Genomic DNA, 27,332 nt, shown 5'->3' with positions numbered 1-27,332 from the left:
AAGCCTTCCCCACTCCCATAGTGCAGTTGTAATCAAGCTGCAGGCGTGTTCAGCAATGCGGTCCAATACTGCGGTAATGAACCAGATTGCTCGGATGACTGGCATTCTCCCCACCAAATGCAAGATCGATTGATTCAATATAAATCTATGCAGTAACCCATTCTTGTAATAGAGAGTTCTCATTAAGAAAATGGATTAATTGGCTTACTGATATTTTAGCGAGAGCCAGATTTGAATAAGTGGACTCGGCAGTACTGAGAAAAGCAAATTCAACACTAATAAAGGGAGAAATGTGCCTGTTTGGGCTGAAGTCTCAGCCACAGGCTCAAATTGAGGATTTGGGTTTAAGATTTGTCAATGTGAGTGGACATTAATGTCTGACAGATGAAAACACTCTAATTTTTACCCCTGGCAGCTCACTTTCTCTCCAAGACACCCATCCCAGCTGGAGGCTGCATGTGCGTCTCCTCCCCTGGAAGATTTCTGCCAGAGATTCCGAACCACTAGTCACGGAATGTGTCTGATATAGAATATGCTTCGCACTTGTTTCCACACACAGCTAATAAGACATATTTGGGACAAACTAAGAGCAAAATATTCACTAGAACCATTCCCAAAGTATCACGGAGCTCATGTGTCATTAGAAAATTCTATCTTAATCTCTCGTCTCCTAGTGAATCGCTGTTCCATCTTTTCAATACTTGGAAAGACTTTATTATGATTAATTTTAAGGAGAAATATATACATATACATACATAAATGTACATACACACATATCATTCATATCAGCATCTTTCTTGTCCTGTTTAAGAGATTTGGGCAGTGCTTTCTCACCTTTTCAGAACCATTAATTTTTCTCTCTCTCTTGGTCATTCCCATTAACTTCCAAGCATGTAACTTCTTCAGTCTTTACAAAAATGAAAAAGAAATACGTCTGTTGACCTACAAGCTACAATACCTCTTCTCTGCTTACCTTCACAGTAAAACACCCTGAAGAACTGCTATATACTAATGATCCCCCAGTTTCACTCTTTCTTTCCCTGCTTGACTCTCTGTAGTCATGTCAAGGGTTTGTAACCTCTCCCATACCTCTGACCGCATCTCCCTCCCTCAGAAGACACCCCACAAACTGCTCTTGATGGCCACAGTGCTAAACCCAAAGGTTGATTCTCTGTCCTTATCTCAATTAACCTGTCAGTAGCATTTCACAGTCGACTACTCTATCCACTCTGTGAAATTTTCTTTCCCCCTTTGGCTTCAATGTCACTAGACTACCTGGTATCTCTTTCTACCTCAAGGGCTAGTGCTCATTGTTTTCTGCTGGTACCCCCTATCACCTCAACTTCTAAACTTTGCAATATCTAATAGGTATTTAAATTGTAACACATCCAAAACCAAACTGCGGATCTTCCCCAGCACTTCACACAATCTTCATCTCGGTACATAGCAAGCAATTCATTCCTCCTACCAAAATCCTTGGAGACATCAGCAACTACCAACTTCTTTTCTATATTGTTGCCAAATAATCAGTAAACCTGTTGGCTTTCCTGTAAAGTGCTAGAATATTTCATATCTGACCACTTTTGACAGTCTCTGCTACTGTTACCCTAGTCTAAACTGCTCTCATTTTGTCATGTATCCTCTGTATTACTGGGATGGTCTCTAATCCGTGCTTATCCCTTCTGCTCTTGCCCTGTAAAGTCTATTGTCAAAGCAGCAGCTAGACAGTTAAATCAGAACATGCCATACCTCTCTTCAGAACTCCTTAATGGCTTTCATTCTCCAAAATTCATTCTCCTCACCATTGCTTATACCACCCTACAGATACTGGCCTTTGTTACCTTTCTGAGCCGATGACTATTCTCTATCTCGCTGACTCTGCTTCAGTAACATTTGCCAACTTGTTCCTTTATGGACATGCCAGGCACATGCATCTCTGGGTCTTGGCATTTGCTGTCCTGGTTTTCTCTTATTGGAACATTTCCCCTCCAGATATCTGCATGACTTTCATAGGTTTCAAGTGGTCACCAAAAGGCTACCTTTTCAGCGAGGACTTCTCCGACTACTCATTTCAAAATCGCTGCCCCAAATTCCCCCCACATACCACCCAAAACAAGGTGGTCCTTCCTATTTCTTCTCATTCTTAAACACTAATGTCCATCTGAACACGTTATATGTTCTAATTATTTATTTGTTTATGGTCTGTCTTTTTTCCCATTAAAGGTTAAATTTCATGATTACAGGAGTTTTGGTCTGTTTTGGATTCCCAGTGTTTAGAACAATACCTGACACCTAATAGGTACGCAATAAATATTTGTTGAATCAATGAACTGATTTGCCAAATTAAAATCAAAGAGGCTATTGATTTCCTGGCTCAAGTGAAAGTTGATTAATTTATTTAAAAAAATTTTTTTTAACGTTTATTTATTTTTGAGACAGAGAGAGACAGAGCATGAACGGGGGAGGGGCAGAGAGAGAGGGAGACACAGAATCGGAAGCAGGCTCCAGGCTCTGAGCCATCAGCCCAGAGTCCGACGCGGGGCTCGAACTCATGGACCGCGAGATCGTGACCTGAGCTGAAGTCGGACGCTCAACCGACTGCGCCACCCAGGCACCCCTGATTAATTTATTTAAAACAAACCCAAGAATTTAGCCTTCAACTGGTACCATCTATTTTCCTTTTACGTTATATTTTTGGAGGCAAAATAAGTCAGACATAATCTTTAATTTCTCACATCCACATATATCACAAGGAAGGTGTTGCTACATAAGGAGAAATGAAGAAATCATATTGCTTGGCTCAGAGCTATGATATTTGATGAATATTCTTTTTAAAAAATACATGTAGTTATGCACTTTTCTCATATGTAATCTGACCTTGGAGAAGGCTTTATATAATGTAGAAGGAAGCCACACCACAACACCAGTAGAGAAGTATATATTCTGTCTACATTGAATTATATCAAACACCTTTTTTATCATCAAGCATCGAGAATGACTGAAATTCAAAGCCTACTTATGGTGGCTAAATGGTCTTTAAAGTCCCTTGCAACCCTGTGTGTTTATAATCATTTATCTTCTAATTTCTCAGAAACCTTCTAAACTTGAGTTCTTTTGTTTTTCTCTGGCTTCTTTAAGACAAATTAGCTTGTATAGAAGAGACTAGTCTAGAGATGTCACTTCCATGCCTGCTGGTCAAAAGGAAATGCAATTTCAGTGAGTGTAAACTTCATCACACATGTTAATTAGAGCAATCAGTATCGACACCATAGCTTTAGAGAGTAGACCTCATGAAATAAATACAATGACATTATGCTTTCAGGATGAAATTCTACAAAAGCAAACGAATTGAAATCTCATTGGGAAAATATGAGTCTTGGCAATTCTTCTCTATTAGCCACCATGAGTATGGGTGTGACCCTTGTTAGGATTCTGGAGACTGCCAGTGGCTGAAGTAAATACATCAAAGATAACGATGCTTGCAAAATTGAACTGGAGTCTTAAGTCAGGAGAAAGACCCAAGTTAAAGACAACGACTGAGTTATTAGACACAGGAAAAGCTTGTGTAGGAAGAACTTTAGCTGTTGGGGTAAGAGAAGAAACTCAGAAGGAGTCAGTGGACATTTAGAAAGATGGCATGGTCATGGAAACCCATGCGAAGGCCTAAGCCAAAGGACACGTATGAGGAATCCAACGGATCAGATCCATGATAGATTATTCACGGCATTTGACAAAAGAGCTTCAGAGTGAAGTTAAGAGATATTTATTTCAGTTAACTCTGATACTGAAAAACAGACTGAAGAGAAAGCAGAGCTTTTGGGAGTGTGTACCTGTGTGTGCATGCACACATGTGTGCATATCTATATTTGAACATGTTTGTTCAGGGAAGAGTCAATATAATGGGAGAGATTAAAGGATGCAAAAGAAAGAGAGGGTATGATTGATGCGGAGAACTAAAGTTGATATAAACAACAATAAATCGAAGGAAATGGGTGAATAAAATATCATTTATTGTGGATCTACTATATATTTAATACTTTCACATTTATTTCATTAAGTCCTAAAAACACCCTGTAAGGAATTTTCCGTTTGCAGATAAAGAAATGGAAGCTGAGAGAAAGCAAAGAGATTGTCCAAGGATGCAAACTTGGTATTTGATGAAGTTAGAATTCAAATCCAGAGCTGGCTGAATCCTGAGGCCCGAAGTGTAGAGAAAAATGGAAAATTTGGCAAACAAGCGAGGGGAGTTCAGGGAGTTTAACAGGATGTTTAGAGCTGCAGAGTTAGGGTATTAAAACTGGGTCTGTGGACTTGCAGAAGGGTAAAACTCTGTAATAGCCACTATGGTGCATTTAATGGGATTTTAGAAAGAGGTTGCTAAGTAGCTCCAAAAGCATAACAGAGAAATGAATTTGTAATGCATGCAGTTGAGTGCAGTTATGTGACTTGTTCCAGGTTCTTTAGTTCTAACACAACATCAATACTGAACAAAGGCCAGAATTCTAAAATGTACTGTAGGCTGGCCTATTAAAAACATATACTGAAGATAGCAGTTGGGATAATTTAGAATTCTCTAAAACTAAACTTAAAAAAATCCTGAATGGAGAGAGAATATGACCAATTATTTTATTTACATCATGGGACCTAGTTAAGGATATTATTGGTTAAGTGAGATCAAACAAGCCCTTAAAGTTGACACTTACCTTCTGCTCCATCATTGAGTAAATACATGCTGAGCACCTCCAGTGCCCCTAACAGTGGGAAGGGAAGGGAGCCCATTACCGATTATCAGCTTCTAGACTTGTAAGAAAGAAGAACTACATTGGCAAAGCAGGGTGTGCAGCTACTTAGACAGAATAAGTATATACTAATATATACTAAATTAAATGAACACTCTACCAGAGAACAAATAGTATATAAAGCACCAAGTGAGCAATACTAAGACTGAGGGAGATAGTCAAGAAGAGTGATGTTCACTGGCCTAAACATAAAGTCTAACTTCTGAGTGACAGGTTCTCCACAGCAGTCAGTCCATCATTGCCTAATACAGGGATTCTCAAAGTGGTTTAACATCTACCTTTCTGTACCTTCATTCCAAACCCTGGACCATTTGAAAAAGTTCAGGGTCATTGTCGGTCAGCCAGACACTAGAGGGCAACAGCCCCCTCCCCCTCACACACACACACACACACACACACACACACACACACACACACCACACACACACACACAAGCCCACTGTCCACAGAGGCAAACAGCAGTGTTAGATTAAGTCAATGAGAGCAAGATGTTATAGGAATCTCATCACAGATGAAAACAATAGAAAGATTCCCAGTGAAGAGTCTGTCTGAAATTGCCAGCTAGAGAAAGTACATGGAAAGCTGATTTTGTAATTCCTAAATTTTAATGAAATGATTTATGATTAAGATCTTATTAACATATACATAAAACTACATAAGTGAACACTGTGGTGGAAGAAAAAAGATAATCAGTCTGAATGCTGTTCCTAAGAGAAATAAACATATGTTCTCCAATTCCATGCCAGCCAATAGAGGAGGATATATCTCCCTGTCCATTTACATAATGATGTCATCATTTTGTTAAGTGTTTTAAACTGATGGAGATGGGTGGGGTGACATATTCAAGATAATATAAGGAAGTACGTGCTTAAAAGAAATTCTAATTTTTGCTGCATACTTTATATTGACTCAGAGACTATGTCTTTATCTGTGGCCAAAGTTTCAGCTTATTTTCAATTTTTCAGGCATTTTTTATTTAAAAGATAACATTTCAGAGGACTGAATTAATTGTCAATATTGCTATTTCTTATTTGAAATAGTCTGGGATCTCCTCTAGAACTTTGTTAAATAAATCGTGGCTCACTCAATTGTAGATTTAAGCACCAACCCTTATCCTCTTGGTCCATCCACCTTTCATAGTAATTTTCTGAGGAGACGTTGTCAGAAACTGAAAATAGAGTAGTTTATTTGAAAGACCTTATGGATTTTAGAAATATATAGTATTATTATCTATAATAGTACTGAAAACATGAAAAAAAAGTATAGGTATTAATTAGATAACATTATGAAAGCTATCTGTTCACAATAGATTCCACTTACAGATTGTGTATAAATTATTAACTTCTCAAAGGAAAAATGTCATGAAGAAATTAAGAGATGTTATTTGAGCCTTCTTTTTTTTTCTTTTCTCTTATTCTTCAAATAGTTTACATTAAGATAGGGAGGGCATTTTGTTTGTGAATGCTTGCCAATGGTTCTTTTTTTTCCCTGTGTTTTAAAAAATCACAATTGGCTTTTTCCTTCTACCCATTTTATTCAAACATATCATGTTGTAATTCTCTGTGAAATCCTAAAATTAAGAGTGTTTCACTGATGGGCGATGAGGAAGAATTGAACATATCAGTCAGTTAGTTGGGGGCAAAATATGTTTGAAATTAAAAATATGTATTTCTTCTGCACAGAAGTATGGTTCATTGGATTGTAAACCTCAAACCTGAATGAATATCAACTTCTTTCAACCATTCTGAAACAATAGTTAATGGAAAGTGGTTTTTTTTAAAGGAAAGTTTGAACATGTATGTGACAATCTAGATTTATCAGTGTGATTATAACATTAAAGCTATGTAAATATTGTTAATGAAACAATAAAGTACTGTAGCAGCCTAATGAGCTTGTATATTTTTTTCTCTATCAGGTTCAGATATACTCTTGAGAGACTTAGTTACCATAATTTCAATATAAAATTTCAACATGTGTTTCTCTGGCTTTCATTAAGGAGATAAGATATTTGGATTTATTTTAAATAAAATTGATGATTAGAAGAATAGTCAGAAAAGTAAATCAATAGGAAACACACTTTTTGATGTGTGTCACAACCTAACAGATATATTCCCATTTTCTTTACCACACATTTGCAAAAAGGTCTTTGGTAGCTTGAAAAATTATTGTACCTAATTATCCATAACCATAATATACCTTTATAAAACTGCTGTCCCTTGCAACAGTTATAGTCACTTCCTTACTGACATCAGAACACTCACAAAGTAACTGATGTAACCTGTTTATAATGGCAATGTCCACTATGGACATTCTGACAAAATGTAATAGCTCACGAAGAAACAAAATATATAACATCATTTAATAAGTTTTATAGCATAATTATCAAGTATAACTGCAAAATTAGAATGCAGCCATTATAAAAGAGTGAAGAGTCACCTACAGGCAGTGATTATTATCTATGTTATCCATACTAATCTATGAACAGAATCTCTCCATTACAAATGAGTACCTCTCATGTTTTGAGAATGTTATCTAATTAACACCTATACTTCTTTCATGTTTTCAGTACTACTATGGATAATAAAACCATAATGCCATCAACTTGAATCAGTGCTATTACTGCAAGAGCAGAGATCAAATATCCATGTGATGTGAGAGAAAAAGAAAATTATTTCCCATATACATCACAATTCTACCTTTGAACTTAACATTCCTATCTACTGCCATTATTATCTAGTATCATGTTATTTATGGGGCACATGCAGTTTGCATGAAGCTGCATCTGTTAAAAGGGGAGTCTTCACTGGAGAACGAGAAGTGGAAGCCTTACTCTTTGAAAAAAAAATCAGAGCTTATGTTAGAAAGTAACCCTGGATGCTAAAGACTTTCACAGGCTTTCTTTTTTCCTTTCCTTTCCTTTTCTCTTTTCTTTTCTTTTCTTTTCTTTTCTTTTCTTTTCTTTTCTTTTCTTTTCTCTTTCCTTTCCTTTCCTTTCCTTTCCTTCTTTTCTTTTCTTCTTTTTTAGAGAGAGAGAGAGAGTGAGTGCATGCACAAGCATGAGCAGGGGAGGGGTAGAGAGGGAGAGAGAGTATCTTAAGCAGGCTTCACGCCCAGCACAGAGCCTTATGTGGGACTCAATCTCATGACTGTGAGATCATGACCTGAGCCGAAATCAAGAGTCGGATGCTTAACTGACTAAGCCACCCAGACGCCCCTTCCACAGGAAATTTTAACTTAAGTCCACCAGAGGTTAAAAATTTGAGAATAAGGTTGTAGAGAATTGAGACAGGCAACCAAGATGGACTGCACAACAGTACTGTAGGCAATGACGCAAAGCTGAATTGATTCATTAGCTTACCTGAGACAGATACCATACCATTGGTCAATGGCTATATAGAGTGGATAATTACTAAAGTGAATGCACTCATCAGATATGTGAGAATCACTATCTAAAATCTTTTCAGGAATAAAAATAATTCTTATTCACGATTTGAAGGACATAGAATAATAATAAGTACTTTTAAAAATTTTGTTACAAACCCTTATTTATGTATTTATTTATTTTTGTTTCTGCATTTATTTTAAATAAAAGCAAAAGATATCCTATTGTAATTCATTGTGAATGATATCCATGCTATTCTGGTAACTACTTTGTTATTTCTTAAAAGTGGGGAAAAAGTTAGATTGGTTGTCATTTGACTCTCTGGAATCCACAAATATGATTAGTTTATGGAAGTCCAGTATTACATTGACTTAACCTAATAATCAGAATGAATGGTAAAATGACCAGAAGCTACTCATTGTATTTCAATGTTCTTTATTAACTGTTCATTGGCAATAAAATTATTTATTTTATGAGAGTCAAAAGACAAATTTTGACATATTCGCCAATTATTTTCTTATGTTTTCCAAAGAGCCATCAGAAGCATAATTCACTTTCACAAGCAAAATGTACATAACATTTCTCTTGTTACAAGAGAAAATAATTGCTCTTCTAAAGCTGATTATGAAAACACGAAATGTGTTCTATGTATTAAGGTAGTATCCCCTCCTTCAAAATCTTCCCTTGGTGGTATTCTTGCTAAAATCTAGACTAATATGCTTCTGAAATTTCAGGCTTTAACCTACATAATTAGGATGAGGGACTTAACAGCATGAGAAAAGGAAGCCCCTGTGAGAAACACATTTAAGTAACATGAATTAACTTTTTATTAAGTAGACTTTTTGAATGATTTTAAAAATGTATTCTTTTAACCTATCAATTATTCATCTAATTTCATGTGCCTAACAGTGTCTTACTTAGACTCCTGAATGAAAGAATAAATGTAATAGAGTTTCATTTCCTTCTCACCATCTCCCCTCCAATATGGAACAGGCTGTATAGAAACCAGAAAGACAAGCTTTTTAAAAGCTTTCTAGGGGAGGGAGCGTGGAGTCAGAGCTGGTTTATGGTGATGCTAAAACAAGCTGATCTATCTTGCAAAATGCTTTTTCAGGACCAAAAGACACTACAAACTAGCTGAGAAGCAGCATCATTCCCGAAAGAGTAATGTGCATACAGGCACGCACACACACACACACACGCGCGCGCGCGTGCAAACACACTTATTTTATAAAAAGCGTCCTAGAGATAAAATGGAAAAAAAAAAAACTTACTGAGAAGTCTTCAAAGATTTTCTTGAGTTCTTTGTGACCATGCCTTTCAGCGATATGTGCTGGATCTGAACCCTCCAAATTTTTCACCTTAGATGCCCAGGTTGCTCCTGAACATTGAAGCAAATGGATAGCTAAGTTCTTTAAACCAAATTTTGCTGCACAGTGGAGAAGGGTTGGAAGTTCCTTGAGATGAGTATCTGTAAGGATGAGAGGTAATAGGATTAATATGTTTTTATCATACCTGGAACTCCATAAGAAAAAGATAAACACAATCTACTCCTAAAAGTAGTTCTCACAAAGCAGAACAGATTTTTGTGTGATTTTTCATCGGTGGTTTTAACAATGTAGCATCTCTTCCTTTCTATTTCTCATCTTACAATGAATATAAACTAATATTCTCATTAGTATTAATGCCTCACTCTTACTTGTGGGATAATTTTAATTTGGAAAGACACACCAACCTCTTAAATATAAAACAAAACAAAAATATCACATTGTAATAACTCCTTTTGAAGATACTTTGACATGAGGCAAATACTAAATAACAATATTAAATAGGTTCCTTTTTGTATTTTCTGCTGTCACGCCTGGTTTGCTTCCTTCTGAAGTTGAAATGGACACATAATTCCTGGAGGGGTTATATTAGATTCTTTCAAAAAGGAACTGCAACAGAAAATACAGGCGAGCACTTTTATGAACATCTTCAGTACGGAAATTTCTATCAGGATTTTACAGCTTTTGTATCAATGTTTTGGAGTTTGAATTTCATAATTAGTTATTAGCTATCAATTAGAAGTATTAATTATGCATCACTATAAAATGGTGAATGTAAACAGCTACCTCAGTGACAAAACACACACAGATGAGTGATGGTTTGTTATTAGTCTTTATTTTCACAACTAGCTAGAAAAAATGTGGTATAGAAACTACACATCAGCTTGCTTTAATAGCTGTGACATTATCAGAAGCAAGCAGTGTGAAGACGTATGGCAACAGAAAGAAAGGTGTCAAAGCAAAAGTCAATTCTCTTCCATAGTGTTTTGGAAAACTGAATCTGGCCTCATTTTCCTCTTTGCTATATTGTAGGCTAAAGGGAAACAAAAGGAAAAGAGAGCAGAATTAGACTTTGAGTTTTCAATTCACCTGAGTGTCTTGGGGCACAGTAAATTAGTTTGTTGGTTTGCATGTTTTAACAGAAGACAAAACAAAAGAAAAACTTCCAGGATACATTAAGAACTTACTGTAAGGCAATATTTTACCCTTCAAAATGTGTTAGAACTAAACGGCTATATGTAAATCTGTGGTTATATTTCAATGATAAGTGCACTGGTCCCTTCTTATATTGTGTGCAGTGGGTCAAAATTTATCAAATATTTTATGAAGATGAGCTTGTGAAAGCTGAAACTGTCTAAGGTAGGTACCATTTTCAAAATAAAAAATTATGTATTTTCTTAAAAAGGTATTAAGGTAGAATTTTTTATTTATTTTCATTAAAGGTCATTATAAAATATAATTTTCTGCTGTAATTAAACCAGGGCAAAATTAGGAAGAAAAATATTCACATGATAACATGAGATTTTTACATGCCCTGGGTCATCTCTCTCACTGCCACACCATACAATGAACAAAAAACATCATCACCTCCCAATCAATGCTTTACGCATTATTCCTGCACATTGCTATTCTGATGAACTTTTACATCACTGTCAATACAGCTTAAAATGTTATTTTCATTAAATAAATGTTCAATCATTATAGGAATACAGTCACCTTTTCATGTCACCTACCTCCTGTCAGTGAATTCCTCAAGTTTAAGATAATATAATATTAAAAACAACAAACTTCATTAAGAATCTCTCTTGTGCATGAAAAAGAGTAACAAGTATTGTAACAAGCAGTCATGGTTTTCCAGGGTACCTTTCCTAACAGCTGTGCTGAACCATGTTTTCTGATACACAAATTAAGATTATAGTGATCATGCTAAAGATACTAGAGGTCTGAAGGTTGGCTTCTTTATTTTCCGTTTCTCTACTTCATTTTTAGTGGTAGCTTAAAATCCATTAATCTACTAGAAGGCTTTTTGAAGTTACAGACATGACAGAGCCTTAGACGGTATCTTTCCAGTTTCCTACCCAGTAATAGAATTGTATTCCCAGAGGCCATAAGAGATGATCTGGGTACTGCTTGCATACCACTAATGACAGAGTGCTCTTTACTTCCTAAGGCGGCCTGTGTTTTGGTTAGACAACACTGATTAGTGGATAATTACGACTTCTGTTGGGGTGAAATGTATTTCCTCTAAATTCTCATGTATTCTAATCCTTTGGGCAATATAGAACACGATAGCTACAAAGGCACGGGTATTTACTACGTGAACTTCAACAAGCTACTAATTATCTGAGCCTAGCCTTCTCTTCCAAGTCATAGGGCTATTGAGATAATTAAGTGACTTAACAGAAAAAGTGCCCAGGAAAGTGGCTGAAACATAGTAGGCATTCAATAAATATTAGTTTCCTCCCTTTATCTCTACTGCATCAAATAGTTTAAGGCATCCTTGTCCTAATTTATCTTTGTTCCAACATTAAAATCTCTGATTCTTTCCATTATTCCCAAGTACTAACCATCCTGAGAGCTTGACTCCAGAATAGTTGGTCCTTTACAAAACGATGAATCAGTTTTAAACCTGCTTAAACAATCATTTACAGCAATATTTTTCATTATCTTGGATCGGGTTATTTTGCCTGCTTATTTTCACTAAGTAGGAAATGCTCAGCCTGCTAATATACATGGTCAATAACTAAAAATTTCTAAATTAAGTTTTTTTTTAATTAAAGCATGACAGAGTTAACCTTTCACAGAATTTGAAATGATGCAGAGGAGCTATGTTAGTTATTTTAATGTTAATTAAATCATGATCTTTAGCTTATTTTTGTAGAACATCAAATTAAATATACTCAGTATGTGCATATATTATATTTATATATATGTGAATAAAGGTATTCATGTCAATAAAGGTACCATTATGCTAAGAATTAGTTCCGGCTTTTAGGTATACTTTTTATAAAATCATACTTTTTCTATCTTCACCTTGCTTTGATTATTACGGGAATTTAAGACATGAATGGATTCCTCTGTATCTGAAATAGGCCTGTCCGTAATCACATAATCACTAATGTTTTTGTGTAAAGATATTTATGTTCATAGAGTTTATTTTTTTAAGTATAATTTAAATTTGCACTGATGAGTTTGATGAATTTTGACAGTTCTATACACCATGTAACCACAGCCGAAAATAAGCTAAAGAAAGCTTCTATTACCACAGAAAATCCTCTCATGTTCCCTTCTAGTCAATTCTCCACTTCAGAAGCAACTACCTGCTAATTTTTATCAACATAGGTAAGTTTTATTTCTTCTTGGATTTCATAGAAGTGGAGTCATAGCTACTTGTGTACTGCATTGCATTCTGGCCTCTATTTCTGATGAGAAGTCAGATATCATTTTTGTAATTGTTTTCCTGTACGGAATGTGCTTTCTCCAGCACAAACTCCCCACCCTCGCCCCCTTCCTCCTTCAACTACTTTTAAGATTTTATCTTTATTTTTGATTTTCAGCTGTTTAACTATGGTGTGTAGGTATGACATTTTTGTATTCATTCTTTTAAAATTATTAAAAAAATTTTTTAAATCCTTATTTATTTTTGAGAGAGAGAGAGAGAGCGAGAGCAAGTGGGGGGTAACAGAGAGAGAAGGAAACACAGGATCTGAAGCAGGCTCCAGGCTCTGAGCTGTTAGCACAGAACCCGATGCAGGGCTTTAACTCAAAATCCGCGAGTTCGTGACCTGAGGCAAGTCGGACGCTCAACTGACTGAGCCACCCAGGCGCCCCTAAAACAATTTTTTTAAATGTTTATTTTTTTGAGAGAGAGACAGAGAGACAGAGAGAGAGAGAGAGAGAGAGAGAGAGAGAGAGAGAGCATGAGTCAGGGAGGGCAGATAGAGAGGGAGACACAGAATCCAAAGCAGGCTCCAGGCTCCGAGCTGCCAGCACAGAGACCGACGCAGAGCATGAATCCATGAACCCTGAGATCATGACCTGAGTCGACGCTGGACACTTAACTGACTGAACCTCTCAGATGCCCCAACATTTTTGTATTTATTCTGCTCATGGGGTGACAGGGCTTACTGAATCTGTGGACTGATGTCATTCATCAATTTTGGGTCATTCTTGGCAATTATTCCTTCAAATACTTTGTTGCCCCATTCTCTGTCACCGTTACTAAAGAAATACAATTATACATGTATTAGATTATCTAATATTATCCTATATAGTCTGGATCAGAATCAAGTCAAATTAATGTATAGATGAACTGAGCTAGTTCTTTTTTTATGGCTTTATTTTGAATCTGGAGTTTTCATCTCTTTTTCAGTTTGAATAATTTACTTTGTCTTCAAATTTACTGATTCACTTTGTTGTTTCTATAATGAAGCCCATCTAATTTTTAAAATTTTTCAGATATTGTCTATCTCTAGGATTTCCTTTTTTATTATAATTTCCATTTCTCTGATAAAATTGTTCTCATTTTACTCATGTTGCCTGACTTTGACAATACATTCTGTAACATATTTATCATAGTTACTTTAATGTTCCATCTGATAATTTCAACAACTGAAACACTTCTGTCTGCATCTAATCATTGTCTCTTTTCTTGACCAAGGGTCACCTTTTATTCCTTCTTCATATTTCTTGTAATATTTTATTGTATGCTGAGCATTGTATTAAAGAACCAAAGTAAATATCTATCCCCAGAATAAGGCACACTATTTCTTCAATCAGACAACTGACTCAAATTTATCTGTAGATGAGCTGAGCTTGGCCAATTTTGTGTCTTTACCTAGCTTCAATTACCAACTGGCCTCAAATATTTTGAGGGCAGGATCATAACTTTCTTCAGAACAGCTTGGGATCTGAGCCCTGGTGAGAATCTAGAAATCTCAGTTGCTGTACAGACTGGCTATCAGCTTTTGGGTCACTATATAATTCTCTCTTCTCTCCAGTTATACCTCCAGACTTCTTCACATCAGAGTACCTTGGATTTTATGGGACCTCCGTAGTACACTCAGTTAAGGAAGACTCCTTACCATCCCAATAGTTTGGAGGGATTTCTTCCAGCTTTTATGCCTCTCTGTATTTAGAACTTTCTTTCCATACAGTAAGAGCTTTGGTGGGATTTGTCTCAGCAAACCTGCCTCCCTTTCACTCTTCAGCAGCCACTAAGCAGGTCTTCAGGGAAGACTCAGACATGTTTTCCAAGGACTTCTCTCAGTTTTTCTGCCCTCCAGCTATTGGTATACTAGCTCTGTGCAGTTACAACAGCCTACAAAAGAGAGATAGTGGGTGATGCAGACCCACCCTGTAATTGGGGCTCTTTCGGATTTTTGTCCATCACACTAGCCTAAATATAGCCATTAAAAGTATGCTAAATGTTCAGCTGCTTTCTCTTTATTCCTCATCAATACTTTTTTTTTTTAACAAAATATAATTTATTGTCAAATTGGTTTCCATACAACACCCAGTGCTCATCTCAACAAGTGCCCTCCTCCATGCCCATCACCCACTTTCCCCTCTCCCCCACCCCCCATCAACCCTCAGTTTGTTCTCAGTCCTTAAGAGTCTCTTATGGAGTTCTTATTGCTCTGTAAGGAACGAAGGAAGTCATAAATTTCTTCTTTCTTGTGAAAGCCTTGTCTCTTTCTGGAATTTAGTTCATTTAGATTTCTTTTGTCATTCACTTTCTGCTGAACTGATTTTGAAAATCATCTTGCTTGTTGTTGTTACAATGGAAGCAAAAGACTCTTGTGATGTTGCACATGGTAATGAGAAACAGAAGTCCTATTAATCTTAGCTCATACACCATTTAGCAATTTTCTTAAACTTACAGTATTTATTTTATAAACAGTTTATAATCTTACTTATTGGATTAAAATAATGGATTCCTTAAGAATATATAAAAGGCTTTTTAAAGTTTGCTTAATCTGCAGTGTACCTCTGCTTCATTTCACGGAAATTTTCATTGAATTAATCAAGATTCATTGCGTCTGTTTTTATTATCAGGTGTAAATAAGAAGCCACAATTCACACTAAAGAGTGGTCAATTTGATTTTGACTTTTTTTTTTTTTTGGACAAAATAAATTTTCAGGTTTCAGTTGTTTCAACCAATGTCTGTTGAATGGTAATTTCAGAAGAGCAGAATTAAATGGTTTGGGGGTATTTTTCAAGGAAAATTCAATTTCACCAGTTTTGCAAATAAAAATTAATAGGTGAGTTGGCACACAGTAAAGAAATTGAGTCATATATTTATTTGTGTTGAGCCATTTCTAACAGTTCAAGATAATCCCTATAAAAGATGATGGCCAATAATTAGATTAAAGTAATCAAACCAAAGCTTTCAAAAGATTAACTTAGCTCACCAGAATAATAGAATGGGAATATATACCCAAGGTTAGAATATAAGCTTTAAAAATTTAAAAGATGACTACGCAAACTGGAAGCTCATGACCATGTAATCCATTTGTTCTCATAAATCACTATCTGGAATCATAAATATTTATTCACTCAAAGTAGAATGACCAGGTGGCCACCATAGGACAAAACAATGAAACACAAAACAAAGAGAAGATAAAAAGTCAGGAGATCTGCCTTCTAATCCCAGCTCAGCCACAAAATCTATAATGCTTAAGAAAGCTCCTTCATCTTCCTGGACCTTTGTTTCTTCATTTACAAAATTAGAGGACTGGGGACTTCTGATTTTCTTCTGGGTTAGAGGCCATGTCACAGATGGTTTTAGGGTCACTTTCCCTGGATGTTAATCGGATGCCAATTAAAGGAGTAAGGATGACATTTGCGAAAGTTGAAGAAAGGTAATAATTTTCATTCCTCTCATCAGAGGATTTGGAGTCTGATAAAATATTAGTATTTCTATGGGCTGTAAAGTGGAGCATTGCTGCGTGTTGGAATCTGATTGCTCTGTGACAGGAGAAACACCCATGTGACATCTGAGGTGCCATTCTTCACATCCTGTCTTAACAGTAGACATATAATCCTATTTACAATTTCAAGCAACAAAAAATACTGCCAGGGTTATTATATTTCTAAAGCCTTGACAATGTAAATTGAATGCACAAGGGAAATAATGGTCTATCAAATCTCTTTGCTGCAGTTTTGTTATTATCTTTTGAATTACATAAAATAAGAGTGGGAAGTGCATAGATACACATTTTAGTATGAACCTCAATTTTGTATTCACCTCCTTAATTATTCCCATTGCATTCTTGTCACTAAAATAGTCTCTTAAATATTTAAGAGAAAATATTGAAAGCTGTATCCATTTTGCATGTCCCTTGTTAATTGTCTCAAGAAACCTCATGTAAGATCTTCTTCTTTTTCTTCTTCTTTTGTTTTTTTTTTTTTTTTTTTTACAATTTTTTTAGTTAAAATGGTTAAATTCCTAATCGACATTATATTCAACGCAATCCTGGTTTCATCTTAATATATAAAGTTCAAAATAATACCTTTTATTATTATAGACCTTAAAATTCTAAAACTTAATATTTATTTTGAGAGGCAATATTGTGCAGTTAAAGCTTAAACATTGGGGCTTTTGACGAGATCAACCAGGTGCGTTCAGGGTGGTATGGCCGTAGACAAACATTGGGGCTTCTGAACCAGACTGTATGGATCCTAACTCTAGCATTTACTAATGGTATAATTTGGGCAAGTAACTTGAACTTTCTTTGTCTCAACTTTCTCAACCTTTAAATGAGGATAATAATGTCTATCAATAAGCTATTAAACCTAGGTTCAATGTATTCTTTCATACAAACAGTTATAGTTGATCCTCATTATTTGGGAATTCCATATTTGCAATTTTCCTACTCATAAAAATTTACGTATACTTCCAAATCAAAACTTGTGGCCCTTTTATGGTCATCTGAAGAAATGTACAGAGCTGTGAAAAATCTGAGTCATTCAAAGTGCATGTTGCCAACAGGTCGGACAAGGCAACACCCTGCCTTAATTTAACTCTTATACTTGAAACAAATGTCGTTTTTGTGGTCTATGTAGTGCCACATGTTTCCCATTTTTGTGGGTTTGTTGGTGGTGGTGATGGTGATTCAGCTGTTGAAAGTGCCCCCCTGGCATAGGACAGAGGTGCTGCCTGGTGATCCTAAGCACAAGAAGGATGTGATGTACTTTATGAAGAAAAAATGTCAGATAGGCTTTGTTCAGGCATGAATTATAATGATATTTTTGTTGAGTTTAATGCTAGTGAATCAAAAATATATATTAAGTGCTGTGTTTTTAAACAGAAACATGCCTAAAATGAGGTTATGTATTGATGGATTGACAGAAATGTACCACAGGTTTGCAGGAAGCTAACCCTGTATTTCTCCTAGAGCAATGGTTCAGTATTCTCTACTCAGTGACTTTATAGTATGTAACTACTGTGAATAGTGAGAATCAACTATATTTTAACACAATCTAAAGGTCCATTTTCCTTTTTAGAGAGAGAGAGCTCAGAATTTGTTTCCCATCATGGCCAGGCATTTTCAAAAGCATGGCACCTTCTCTTCTCTCTTCCACACAGTTAGGGAGGCTCTGAGTTCAATCCTGTGCACTGCTCCTCAGGGGGAAGCCAGGAAAGGCATGGGGCTAGAGGAGGAAGCTGTGAACATTCTAGCCCATGGTTTCTGAGGCATTCACCTTGGCTGTCTCTGTGTTTAGGGCTTACAAAGTTAAAATCCAAACTGAGCATGGTTAGAGCCCACATTGGCAACCACTCTGGAGGCAGAAAGAACAATTCTAGGGCCTTGACGGTGTGTTGTTTATTTTCCTACTTTCCAGGCTTAGGCAAAACAACAGGAAAAACCAGATGAAAGTGAATCCTTATTCTGTTGTTCTCAGATAATATAAATTCCTTTGAGTGATTGTACACCTTTTAAATTTTGGTGAAATCTGTATATTTTGTTGTAACTAAATGCTTAAGACTTGGGAGTTTTGTAAAACTAAAAACAGAGTTCTGAAAGACTGATGTTCTAGCATGCAGAACATCTGAATGATGAAGTGACAAGAAGCATGAGAAATGAATGGAGCATGTAACCTTAAATCCAGAAAGAGTTCACTGCTCACTGAATACTCTAATAGATAGAATCCACCATGAAATGAGCCACAGTGGCAATGAGGAGAAAGAGGAAAAGAGGAAGAAGGAAGAAGAAGGGAAGGAAACATGATAGCTAATGAATGGAGCTGAAAAGTAGGAATTTCAGGCACATAGTTTCAGAATGAATGTTAGCAGAGCAGCAGAATATTTAAGTGACAGGTTGATGCAAGATGGTCTGATCCCAGTGAAGGAGTGTCTGGGGATGCACTGTAAAACACCTTATCCAGGGCAGTGAGTCAGGAATGGCCAGGGGAAATAAGGCTACATACAAACAAGTTTGAAGCCATCCATGAGGTGACAATAAACAGTCTGGGAGCTTGGACTCCATGCCTGGAGGTGATGTTGGAAGCAAAAGAAGATGTAGTGTCTTTATTAGCAGTTCTTAGAATGCTACCAATTAAAATTAAATCTCACAACATTTCAATAGGTTTATTATCCATTCCTCACTATCAGACAGTGATAGGTAATAAAAGGAGTGGGGTTGCTCCAAGTTCAACCAATCCAGTCAATCTATGGCTAACCTCTGTTTAAAATGGAAAAAAAAAAAAATATATATATATAAAATAAGAAATCTCTAGAAACTTTATTTCTATACATGTGTGACTGTATTCTGTTTCTCTGCATTCATCTAAAAATGACTTATTAAAATTACCAACTTTATCTCTGCTGAATTTTGACAGTAAAAAACAAAAAATAAAAAACAAGAACCTAGAAAGAAGCCAGGAAAGAGCCTGGAAAGAGTCAGGAAACCTAGAACAACATAAACGTGGAAACTAGATGGGCTAAGTTGAGATCAGAGAGCTGGCCCCTCTCCAATGAGGCCATGACTTACATGTAGAAAGCTACCCAGTGGCCTTGGTGTGGGTTTTATGTGGAAATTCAAAGGATGTACAGCAGTAAACCAACATATCAGGCAAGGATGCTTGATTTCACTAGTAAGGAATATTCAGCATTTTTGAGGACTTATTATGGTCTTGAGCAACTGGTTTATTCTTTAAATATGTTAAGTAATTTTGACAATAAAAATGAACTAAAGCAAAGAGGAAAATCTGGGCAGTATGGGGGCATTAAAGGGACTGGTTAGGGCTTAGGTACCTTTGGGAACCATCATATATAATATAGGGACAGGATAAAAATGGAATAAAAGAATGTTTAGAGGAGCATCTAAATGTAGGATAGAAAATGAAACATGTTGGAAAAGCCTGTTAGAAGATATTTTCAGGAGTAAGGAGAAATAACTGATGGTCTGAATTAGAGTGGAGGCAGACAGGAATGGACAGGGAAGGCCAGAAATGTCAGACACTTCAAAAGAAAAGTTAATAGGACTTGATGTTTGAGTCTGCTGCTCTGAAAGAAAGAGGTGGATTAAGATAACATTCAGGTTCATGGCTACAAAGTTACAAGGTAACAGAAAGAGAAATTCATCAGGGAAGGTGACAATGATGGCCATGGAGAAGTATAGGTGTGGGTGCTGATGGGGTAGCTACCACAATAAATTATAAAGCAGTAAGTCAAATTAGACATATGTGTCTTTGAGTAGAAAATATTGGTTATAAACTTAGCTCCCAAGTCACCACAGAAAACTTGTCCTGTGGAAGAGAAAATATTCTGAAATAAGGCAAAGTCCTTTTTGCCATAGAAAGTAACATAATCACAGATCTGGGAATTAGGACATGAATTTCTTTAGGAATAATTTAGTTTACTACGCTAAACAGGTGATGTAAATCCAAAAGGCCTGCTCATGAAACAGGAAAGTAGTAATAGCTCTATAATTCAGCATGTCTTAATATTCTAAGCAATATCTGTTTTGCCTTGATCTGATAAATTCAGAGTATATCTCTTAACTGCACAATCAACACATCTTCAGTTTGCTAACTAGAATAAGATATTTTAGGAGATTTTTTTTACCTAGTAAGTTACAGTTACTTTACAAATCTATTGACCAGCATTCTTCAAACGGATTGCTAGGAATCCCCAAAGGTGTGTAGTAAATTTGTTTAGAGCTGGTGACCTCTAAACAACAGAATGTTGGACGTGTGACTGTTATTTGTATGCATCACCTGGCTTGGTTATGGTGCCCAATTGTTTGGTCAAACACTAGTCTAGTTGTAACTATGACAGTATATTACAGATGTGATTAACCTTTAAATCAGTAGACTCTGAGTAAAGCAGATTATCCTCCATCATGTGAGCGGGCCTCATCCAATCAGTCGAAGGCCCTGGGGAAAAATATGGAAGATCCCAAAGAGGAAGAAATTTGGTCTCCAGACTGCCTTTGGACTAAGACTGCAAAATCAACTTGTGCTGGAATTTCCAGCCTCTGGCCTGCCCTGCACATTTCAGAATTGCCAGCTCCACAATCATGTGAGCCAGTTCCTTAAAATAAACTTCCTCCTGTCTCTCTGTCTTTCTGAATACATCCTATTGGTTCTGTTTCTCTGGAGCATCCTAATTTGGTGAGGAAAATGACTGTGGTAGTTTTGATAAACCATCACTTAAAGAAACAAGACATAATAACAGGTTCTTCCTTGACTTCCTATCCTTCTAGAATAATACAATGAGTCTTTACACCTGCAGTGATGCTACAAAGATCTTCTGTAACTATTTGGTAATGGTAGAATCCAGAGAGCAAATGAGTCCCTTTCAGAAGCAAAAGGAAATATTTGGGGGTAGCTTAGTAATAGGGTACTGTTGGGGGTTTCCTCTAGACCTGTCAAGAATTTCAGAGGACAGAAACCCTGGGTTTGAGGACCATTATTACACAACAGCTGCAAAAGTAAGAGGAAGTTCCTTAAATAATGACTTACTCAATTTATAATAATAAAAAAAAAACATCCTAGTGTGTGTGTGTGTGTGTGTGTGTGTGTGTGTAATTGAGGCTAACCCATGTACACATAGTTCTTAATAAAATGGATGTTACAGAGCCTCTTTCCTGTTACCAGTTACTAATGGACAGTATATTTATGTTTTTTTCCCTAACCCTATGATAAACTTATAGATAACTTATTACTTTTGACCCTGAAAACCCTATATTTTTTGTGTTGGCCCACAGAAGATAAACATAGGTGTCTTGGTTATCTGAGCACAGACAATTCAAGAAGTATATTCAGAAAGCTCATATGCCATTTTTTTTTTTCATTCTACTAATGGCAGATGCCACAGATTGGGGGTAGAAAAGAATAGAAAAGACAAAATAATGACATTATAAGTAGCTGCCTTATATTTCTACAAAGAAGAGCTCCTTTATATATTACTGGTCTCAGATATTACTAGTCTCAAATATTACTAGTCTATATATATTGCTGACCGAGGTCTTACTGACGTTATTCTTGTAGTTAACTTGGTTGCCATTAACAACTTAACTAATATAGTAAATACTTATCAAGTGCTAGAAACTCTCATAGGCACTGGGCATAAATCTATGAACAAAGTAAAGAGATCCCTCCTAAAGGATAGTATTTTCACATGGAGGCAAAATGGGTGATTGGAAGGAAATCATGCACTACAAAACAAAAATCATCATATTTGTAGGATTGCAAAAAAACAACATACAGAGAGCATCAAGATAATTTCAAACTTGCTTCTACAAATTATTTATTAAAGTAGTAATTTTAAATAATTTAGCAAAAATAATTCATCACCTTTCCTCTAAATTTAAGATCGTCTCCCTAGGAAGCTTCCTCTGACTGCCCTTCTTCCTCTGGGCTCCCACACCTCCCTGGAGCTACAGTTCATTACAGCATGTAGGGCTGTCATTGTTGAGTGGTTAATACCATGACCATGGCCTCTGGGCTGTTTGGATCCAAGTCCCAGCTCTTCCACTAGTTGGGCAAGTGAGACAATGTCTCATCTGTAAAGCAGAGATGAAAAACAGTACTTTCTTCAGGATTCCTGGGAGGAATTAAATGCATTAAAGTAAGGAAAGTGCTTAGAATTAATTGTTCCTCACACAGAGCGCACAAAATGCGAGTGCTAGCTCTTATTAGCAGAGCATATGCTGTATTAATGCCACTTATTTTTGTGATGTTTTCTCTTCCTTTGTCTTTGGGGCCCTCTGCATATATGGGTTGTATTTTATTTATCTCATATTCCTCTACCTTCCCTCAGTACCTGGAAGAAAACCTAGTACAAAGCAGAGTCCATTAAACTTCTAAGAATTCATGAGGGTTTTTTTTTTAATTTTTTTTCTTAACGTTTATTTATTTTTGAGACAGAGAGACAGAGCATGAATGGGGGAGGGTCAGAGAGAGAGAGGGAGACACAGAATCCGAAACAGGCTCCAGGCTCTGAGCTGTCAGCACAGAGCCTGACGCGGGGCTTGAACTCACGAACCGCGAGATCATGACCTGAGCCGAAGTCAGACGCTTAACCGACTGAGCCACCCAGGCGCCCCATGAGGGTTTTTTTTTTTAAAGATACACACATAAAAATAAATTTTTTAGATAGGTACTCTAAGATTACTTCATTCTGCAACCACACTTTAAATCCCAGGACATGGAGTGATAAACTAAAAATAAATCTGATATCTTGACTTGAATTTTATTCATGTCAATTTTATTTATGTATAGGGCAGTACCACCCATTACTGTTGTTTTTACTCAGTGGTTTTCATTGGTAACTCACAGACCAGTAGCATCAGCATCATCTATGAATTTGTGAGAAATGCAAAATTCTTGGGCCCATCCCACACCTACTGTATCAGAAATTCTGAGTAGAGCCCGCAAATCTGGATTTTAACAAACTTTTCAAGTAATTCTGATGTCCACTGAAGTTTAAGCAAAATGCTAAATACAAGAAAGAATGGGGGCTTGGATCAAATAAATGAGAGTGGGTAGCTGGGAAAACTGAAGTGAACCTCACAGAAAGCTATACAAAGAATGTCTGGGGCAGACATTTTCTCTGTTCTATTCTCGGTTTCTCAAAGAGATTTCCTAGATTCCCTCTTTTGTCATGGTTTACATATTTTAAAGTATCTTTTCATGTTGTCAAGGGTAAAATAAATTTATCTTTATTTATTTCTTAGAAAAATATATAATCTTACAGCAACCTGAGAAGTAAACATTGTTAGAAATAATATTTCCACCAACCACCACAAATTATATTCTTCCAGAGGTAATCTCCATTCAGATTGTGTGGGTAATGAGCACAGAGGACTTAATTTCTTTTTTTTTTTTTAATTTTTTTTAGTGTTTATTTATTCTTGAGAGATAGAGACAGCGTAAGCAGGAGAGGGACAGAGAGAGAGGGAGACACAGAATCGGAAGCAGGCTCCAGGCTCTGAACTGTCAGCACAGAGCCCGACGCGGGGCTCAAACCCACAAACTGTGAGATCATGACTTGAGCTGAAGCAGGATACTCAACCGACTGAGCCACCAGGTGTCCCGAGGATTTAATTTCTTATAGCCAGTTCCATTATTGTCAACAATGTCTTCCATAAGGATACAAATTTGCCTTTCCAGCTCACCTTTCTGGCTTCCAGAATGAGCCAAGTCAGGAACTGGTTCTTGGGATTAGAATGCTGTGAAAATAGCTGTAGACAATGCAGCCTACTGCTTTAGCCTTCAAGCCTCACCTGTTTTTTATTATGTGCTGTTAACTCTGCTCTTGCAGATTCTTGGATTCTCAGCCTAATCTGTTACTTATTTTTTTACTTACCTGCTCTCCTGTCCCTTGTATATTACACTGCCCTGTTCATAATTTGTCCTGTAAGCTTCCAGTCATTCCTCATTGCCATGTGGATATATCTCAACACAACTTTCAACTTTAGAGATGCTTCGAATGGGGGAAGAGAATATAACAAATGAAATTCAAGTCTACTACAATGGAAAATGAACCTGAGAGACAGTTAATTAAAACTTTACATAATCCTCTTCTCTGTTTCTTCTGGGTAGTTCTTTATTTGACTCATTAACAACTTGCATTCTCTGAATCAGTGTGTGTTTCCAATTACTTTTATATGTCTTTGCAGAATTTTGGAGGCCTTGGGGAATTAATAAAAACTATAGTTCTTAATCTAGCCAGGATTTGTTCTACAGATACTATCTATTGATACAGACTTTCAGGAGAAATGGATAGGCCAAGTGATACTTTTGATGCAAAGATTTGGGGAATACCTGGATCCACTGGGGACATTTTGGCATTGAAGAATGATTTTGTAACTTACAAATTATTTTGTGGCATTTTCTCATTCTTACTCTCTGAAGTAGGATAAGTCGTGGTTGATCACTTCCTTTTCTCAGAAACATTTTCTTTACTTGCTCTCAAGACATCACACTCCTACTTCAACAAGGGCTCTTTCTCTGTCTCTTGTTATGGAAATTTCTCTTCCAGACCTCTAAATATTGCATTGCCCAGGACTCGACCTTTGCTCTGAACTATCCTCTCCACAGAATGGTCTCATCTGTGCTATGACTGTGAATACCATGATGACCCGGTAGCAGGGCTTCTGGTCATCTGTCAGCAGTATTCTTTATCTGCAAATACCTACTAAGTAAGGGCACATGTCATTACTTCCACTGCCACCACCAGGCCATCATCACATCTCCCCCGAGACTATCAGAATGGCCTCCTATCCAGTGTCCCTGCTTCCATTCTTACACACCTATAATCCGTTCTCTACATAGCAGCAAAATACTATTTTTTAAGTGTTTTTATTTATTTTTGAGAGAAAGAGAGATACAGCATGAGCAGGGGAGGGGCAGAGAGAGAGGAAAACACAGAATCTGAAGCAAGCTCCAGGCTCTGAGCTGTCAGTATGGAGCCTGACATGGGGCTCAACCTTGTGAACCATGAGGTGATGATCTGAGCCAAAGGTGGATGCTTAACCGACTGAGCCACCAGGGTGCCCTGCAAAATACTATTTTTTATCATGTAAATTAGATGATACTAAACCATATTATAATCTTTGCACGGCATCTCATCACCTCTCATCTCTCTACCATCTCACTTTATTTTTCTCATAACCAATATTACTATTTGAAGCAATATTTTATTTTGTTGTGATGATTTAATTGCTTATTCTATTGCCCTCATTAAGAGTTTCATGAAGACAGGCTTTTCTAGAGTGGCCACCTAGGAGTACCTAGGAGAGTGTCTGGTACTTTGTTTATACTTGTAATATGAGTGAATTAATAAGATTGCTTCATAGAATTTTATAGATCCAAATTCTCTTGATTGGGAGACAATATTGCATTCTCAAGCCCATCGTTTTCATCTATAATCACAGATTTCTCAATGATCACAGAATATATGTTGTTATGGTAATCGTAATGCGCATAATGAGAAAGAATTATGAATGTTGTTGAAATGTGAAGGGCTGACCATTCATAAATGGTTGCTGGACTGAGGATCTCACATTGCTTATCTTCATAGTGTTAGGATACATCCTGAGGCCAGGGATGTTTCTTTGACTCTGTAGGACATACTGTTCTTTCTTACCTATGCTCTCAATGGACTCAAGGCCAGAGGTGCTTCTTGTCTGGGGATAATTCAAGTGCAGGGAAGGCCAAATTTTGCCCTAGTATCAACCTTAATTTTTTTTTTTGCTTCCTTCCTTCCTACATTGCTTCTTTCTTTTCCTTCCTTCCTTCCTTCCAAAAAAAATTTACACCCTCCAATAACAGTTATGATGCTTATTAGCATAACTGTTCAAACTTTACATCTGGAGAAATATAGAATCTTTTAAAAAATACTGTAAAAGTGAATAACAGTAGTATAATACTAAAAGAATAGCTTTTTTTTGGTTATTCAAGTTAAAAACATTTTAAAGGATTCAAAGTGGTTGTTTTATTTATTATTACTTGATACAAACTTTACCATTAGTTCATGAAATTAACTTGAGAGTATGCTACAAAATGTCCTTAGTAGGAGATATGAAAATCTATACATGTAGGTTGAGTTATCAAGAAAATGAAATGGGAAAAAATCTGTAATTTTACAGTTAATTTACATACCAAATCTCCAATTTACTCAATCACTACAAGTTTTGATAGTGTGTTATATGTAAATTTTTCCCTAATTTAGTGAATTTATTGAACGGTGATGTGCTTGTAACTAATTTAAAGTGAGTTTACGTGACTATATATTTTTTCTGCCACCTATTACTTCTTATCTCAGAATAAGGAATAATCTTGATCATTTATTTTCCTTTTAGATTGCTTATTTCATTGCTTCCGATTTTCTTCTTAAGTGACTTAAACTGAAAACACATACCAGCTTTCAGTTATGGAATGAATAGGCACAGCATAAGGAATATAGACAATGATATTGTAATAGCAATGTATCCAGACAGAGGGTACCTACACTTGTGGTAAGCACAGCATAATGTAGAAACTTGTTGCATCATTATGTTGTACACCTGAAACTAATGCAACATTGTGTGTCAACTATACTCAAAAGAATTTTAAAAAGAACACTAGAAAGGTCCATACAGCTTCATGTTTTGCAAAATTCATATTTTGGGAAGACAGTGAATTAAAAATTATTTTTGTAAAAGTATCCCTAATGTTGATTCTATCTGTTCCTAATTTTCTTTTCAGGGAGTAAGAACAGTAATTCCTCATTGTGAAAACTCCTTTTCCATATAGAACACATTATACATTATAAGATACATTATAAGGTACATGGCTCAATACCATAGGTATCAAGGAAAGGAACAGTC

The 27,332-nt window shown here is 36.3% G+C and overlaps 1 protein-coding gene across 1 annotated transcript in view; it reads right to left on the bottom strand.

Moving 5' to 3' along the window:
* Positions 1 to 27,332, bottom strand: part of BANK1 (B cell scaffold protein with ankyrin repeats 1) — a 313,953-nt gene that overhangs the window by 152,056 nt on the left and 134,565 nt on the right. Inside the window, exon 8 of the mRNA XM_060654547.3 lies at positions 9,456 to 9,652. Within this exon, the coding sequence (XP_060510530.3) occupies positions 9,456 to 9,652 (197 nt within the window). The remainder of the gene's footprint in view (positions 1 to 9,455; positions 9,653 to 27,332) is intronic.

Source organism: Panthera onca, chromosome B1, assembly GCF_046562875.1.
Source record: "Panthera onca isolate mPanOnc1 chromosome B1, mPanOnc1 haplotype 2, whole genome shotgun sequence".
Classification (NCBI taxonomy): Eukaryota; Metazoa; Chordata; class Mammalia; order Carnivora; family Felidae; genus Panthera; species Panthera onca.
This window is presented reverse-complemented; position numbering and strand designations above follow the sequence as displayed.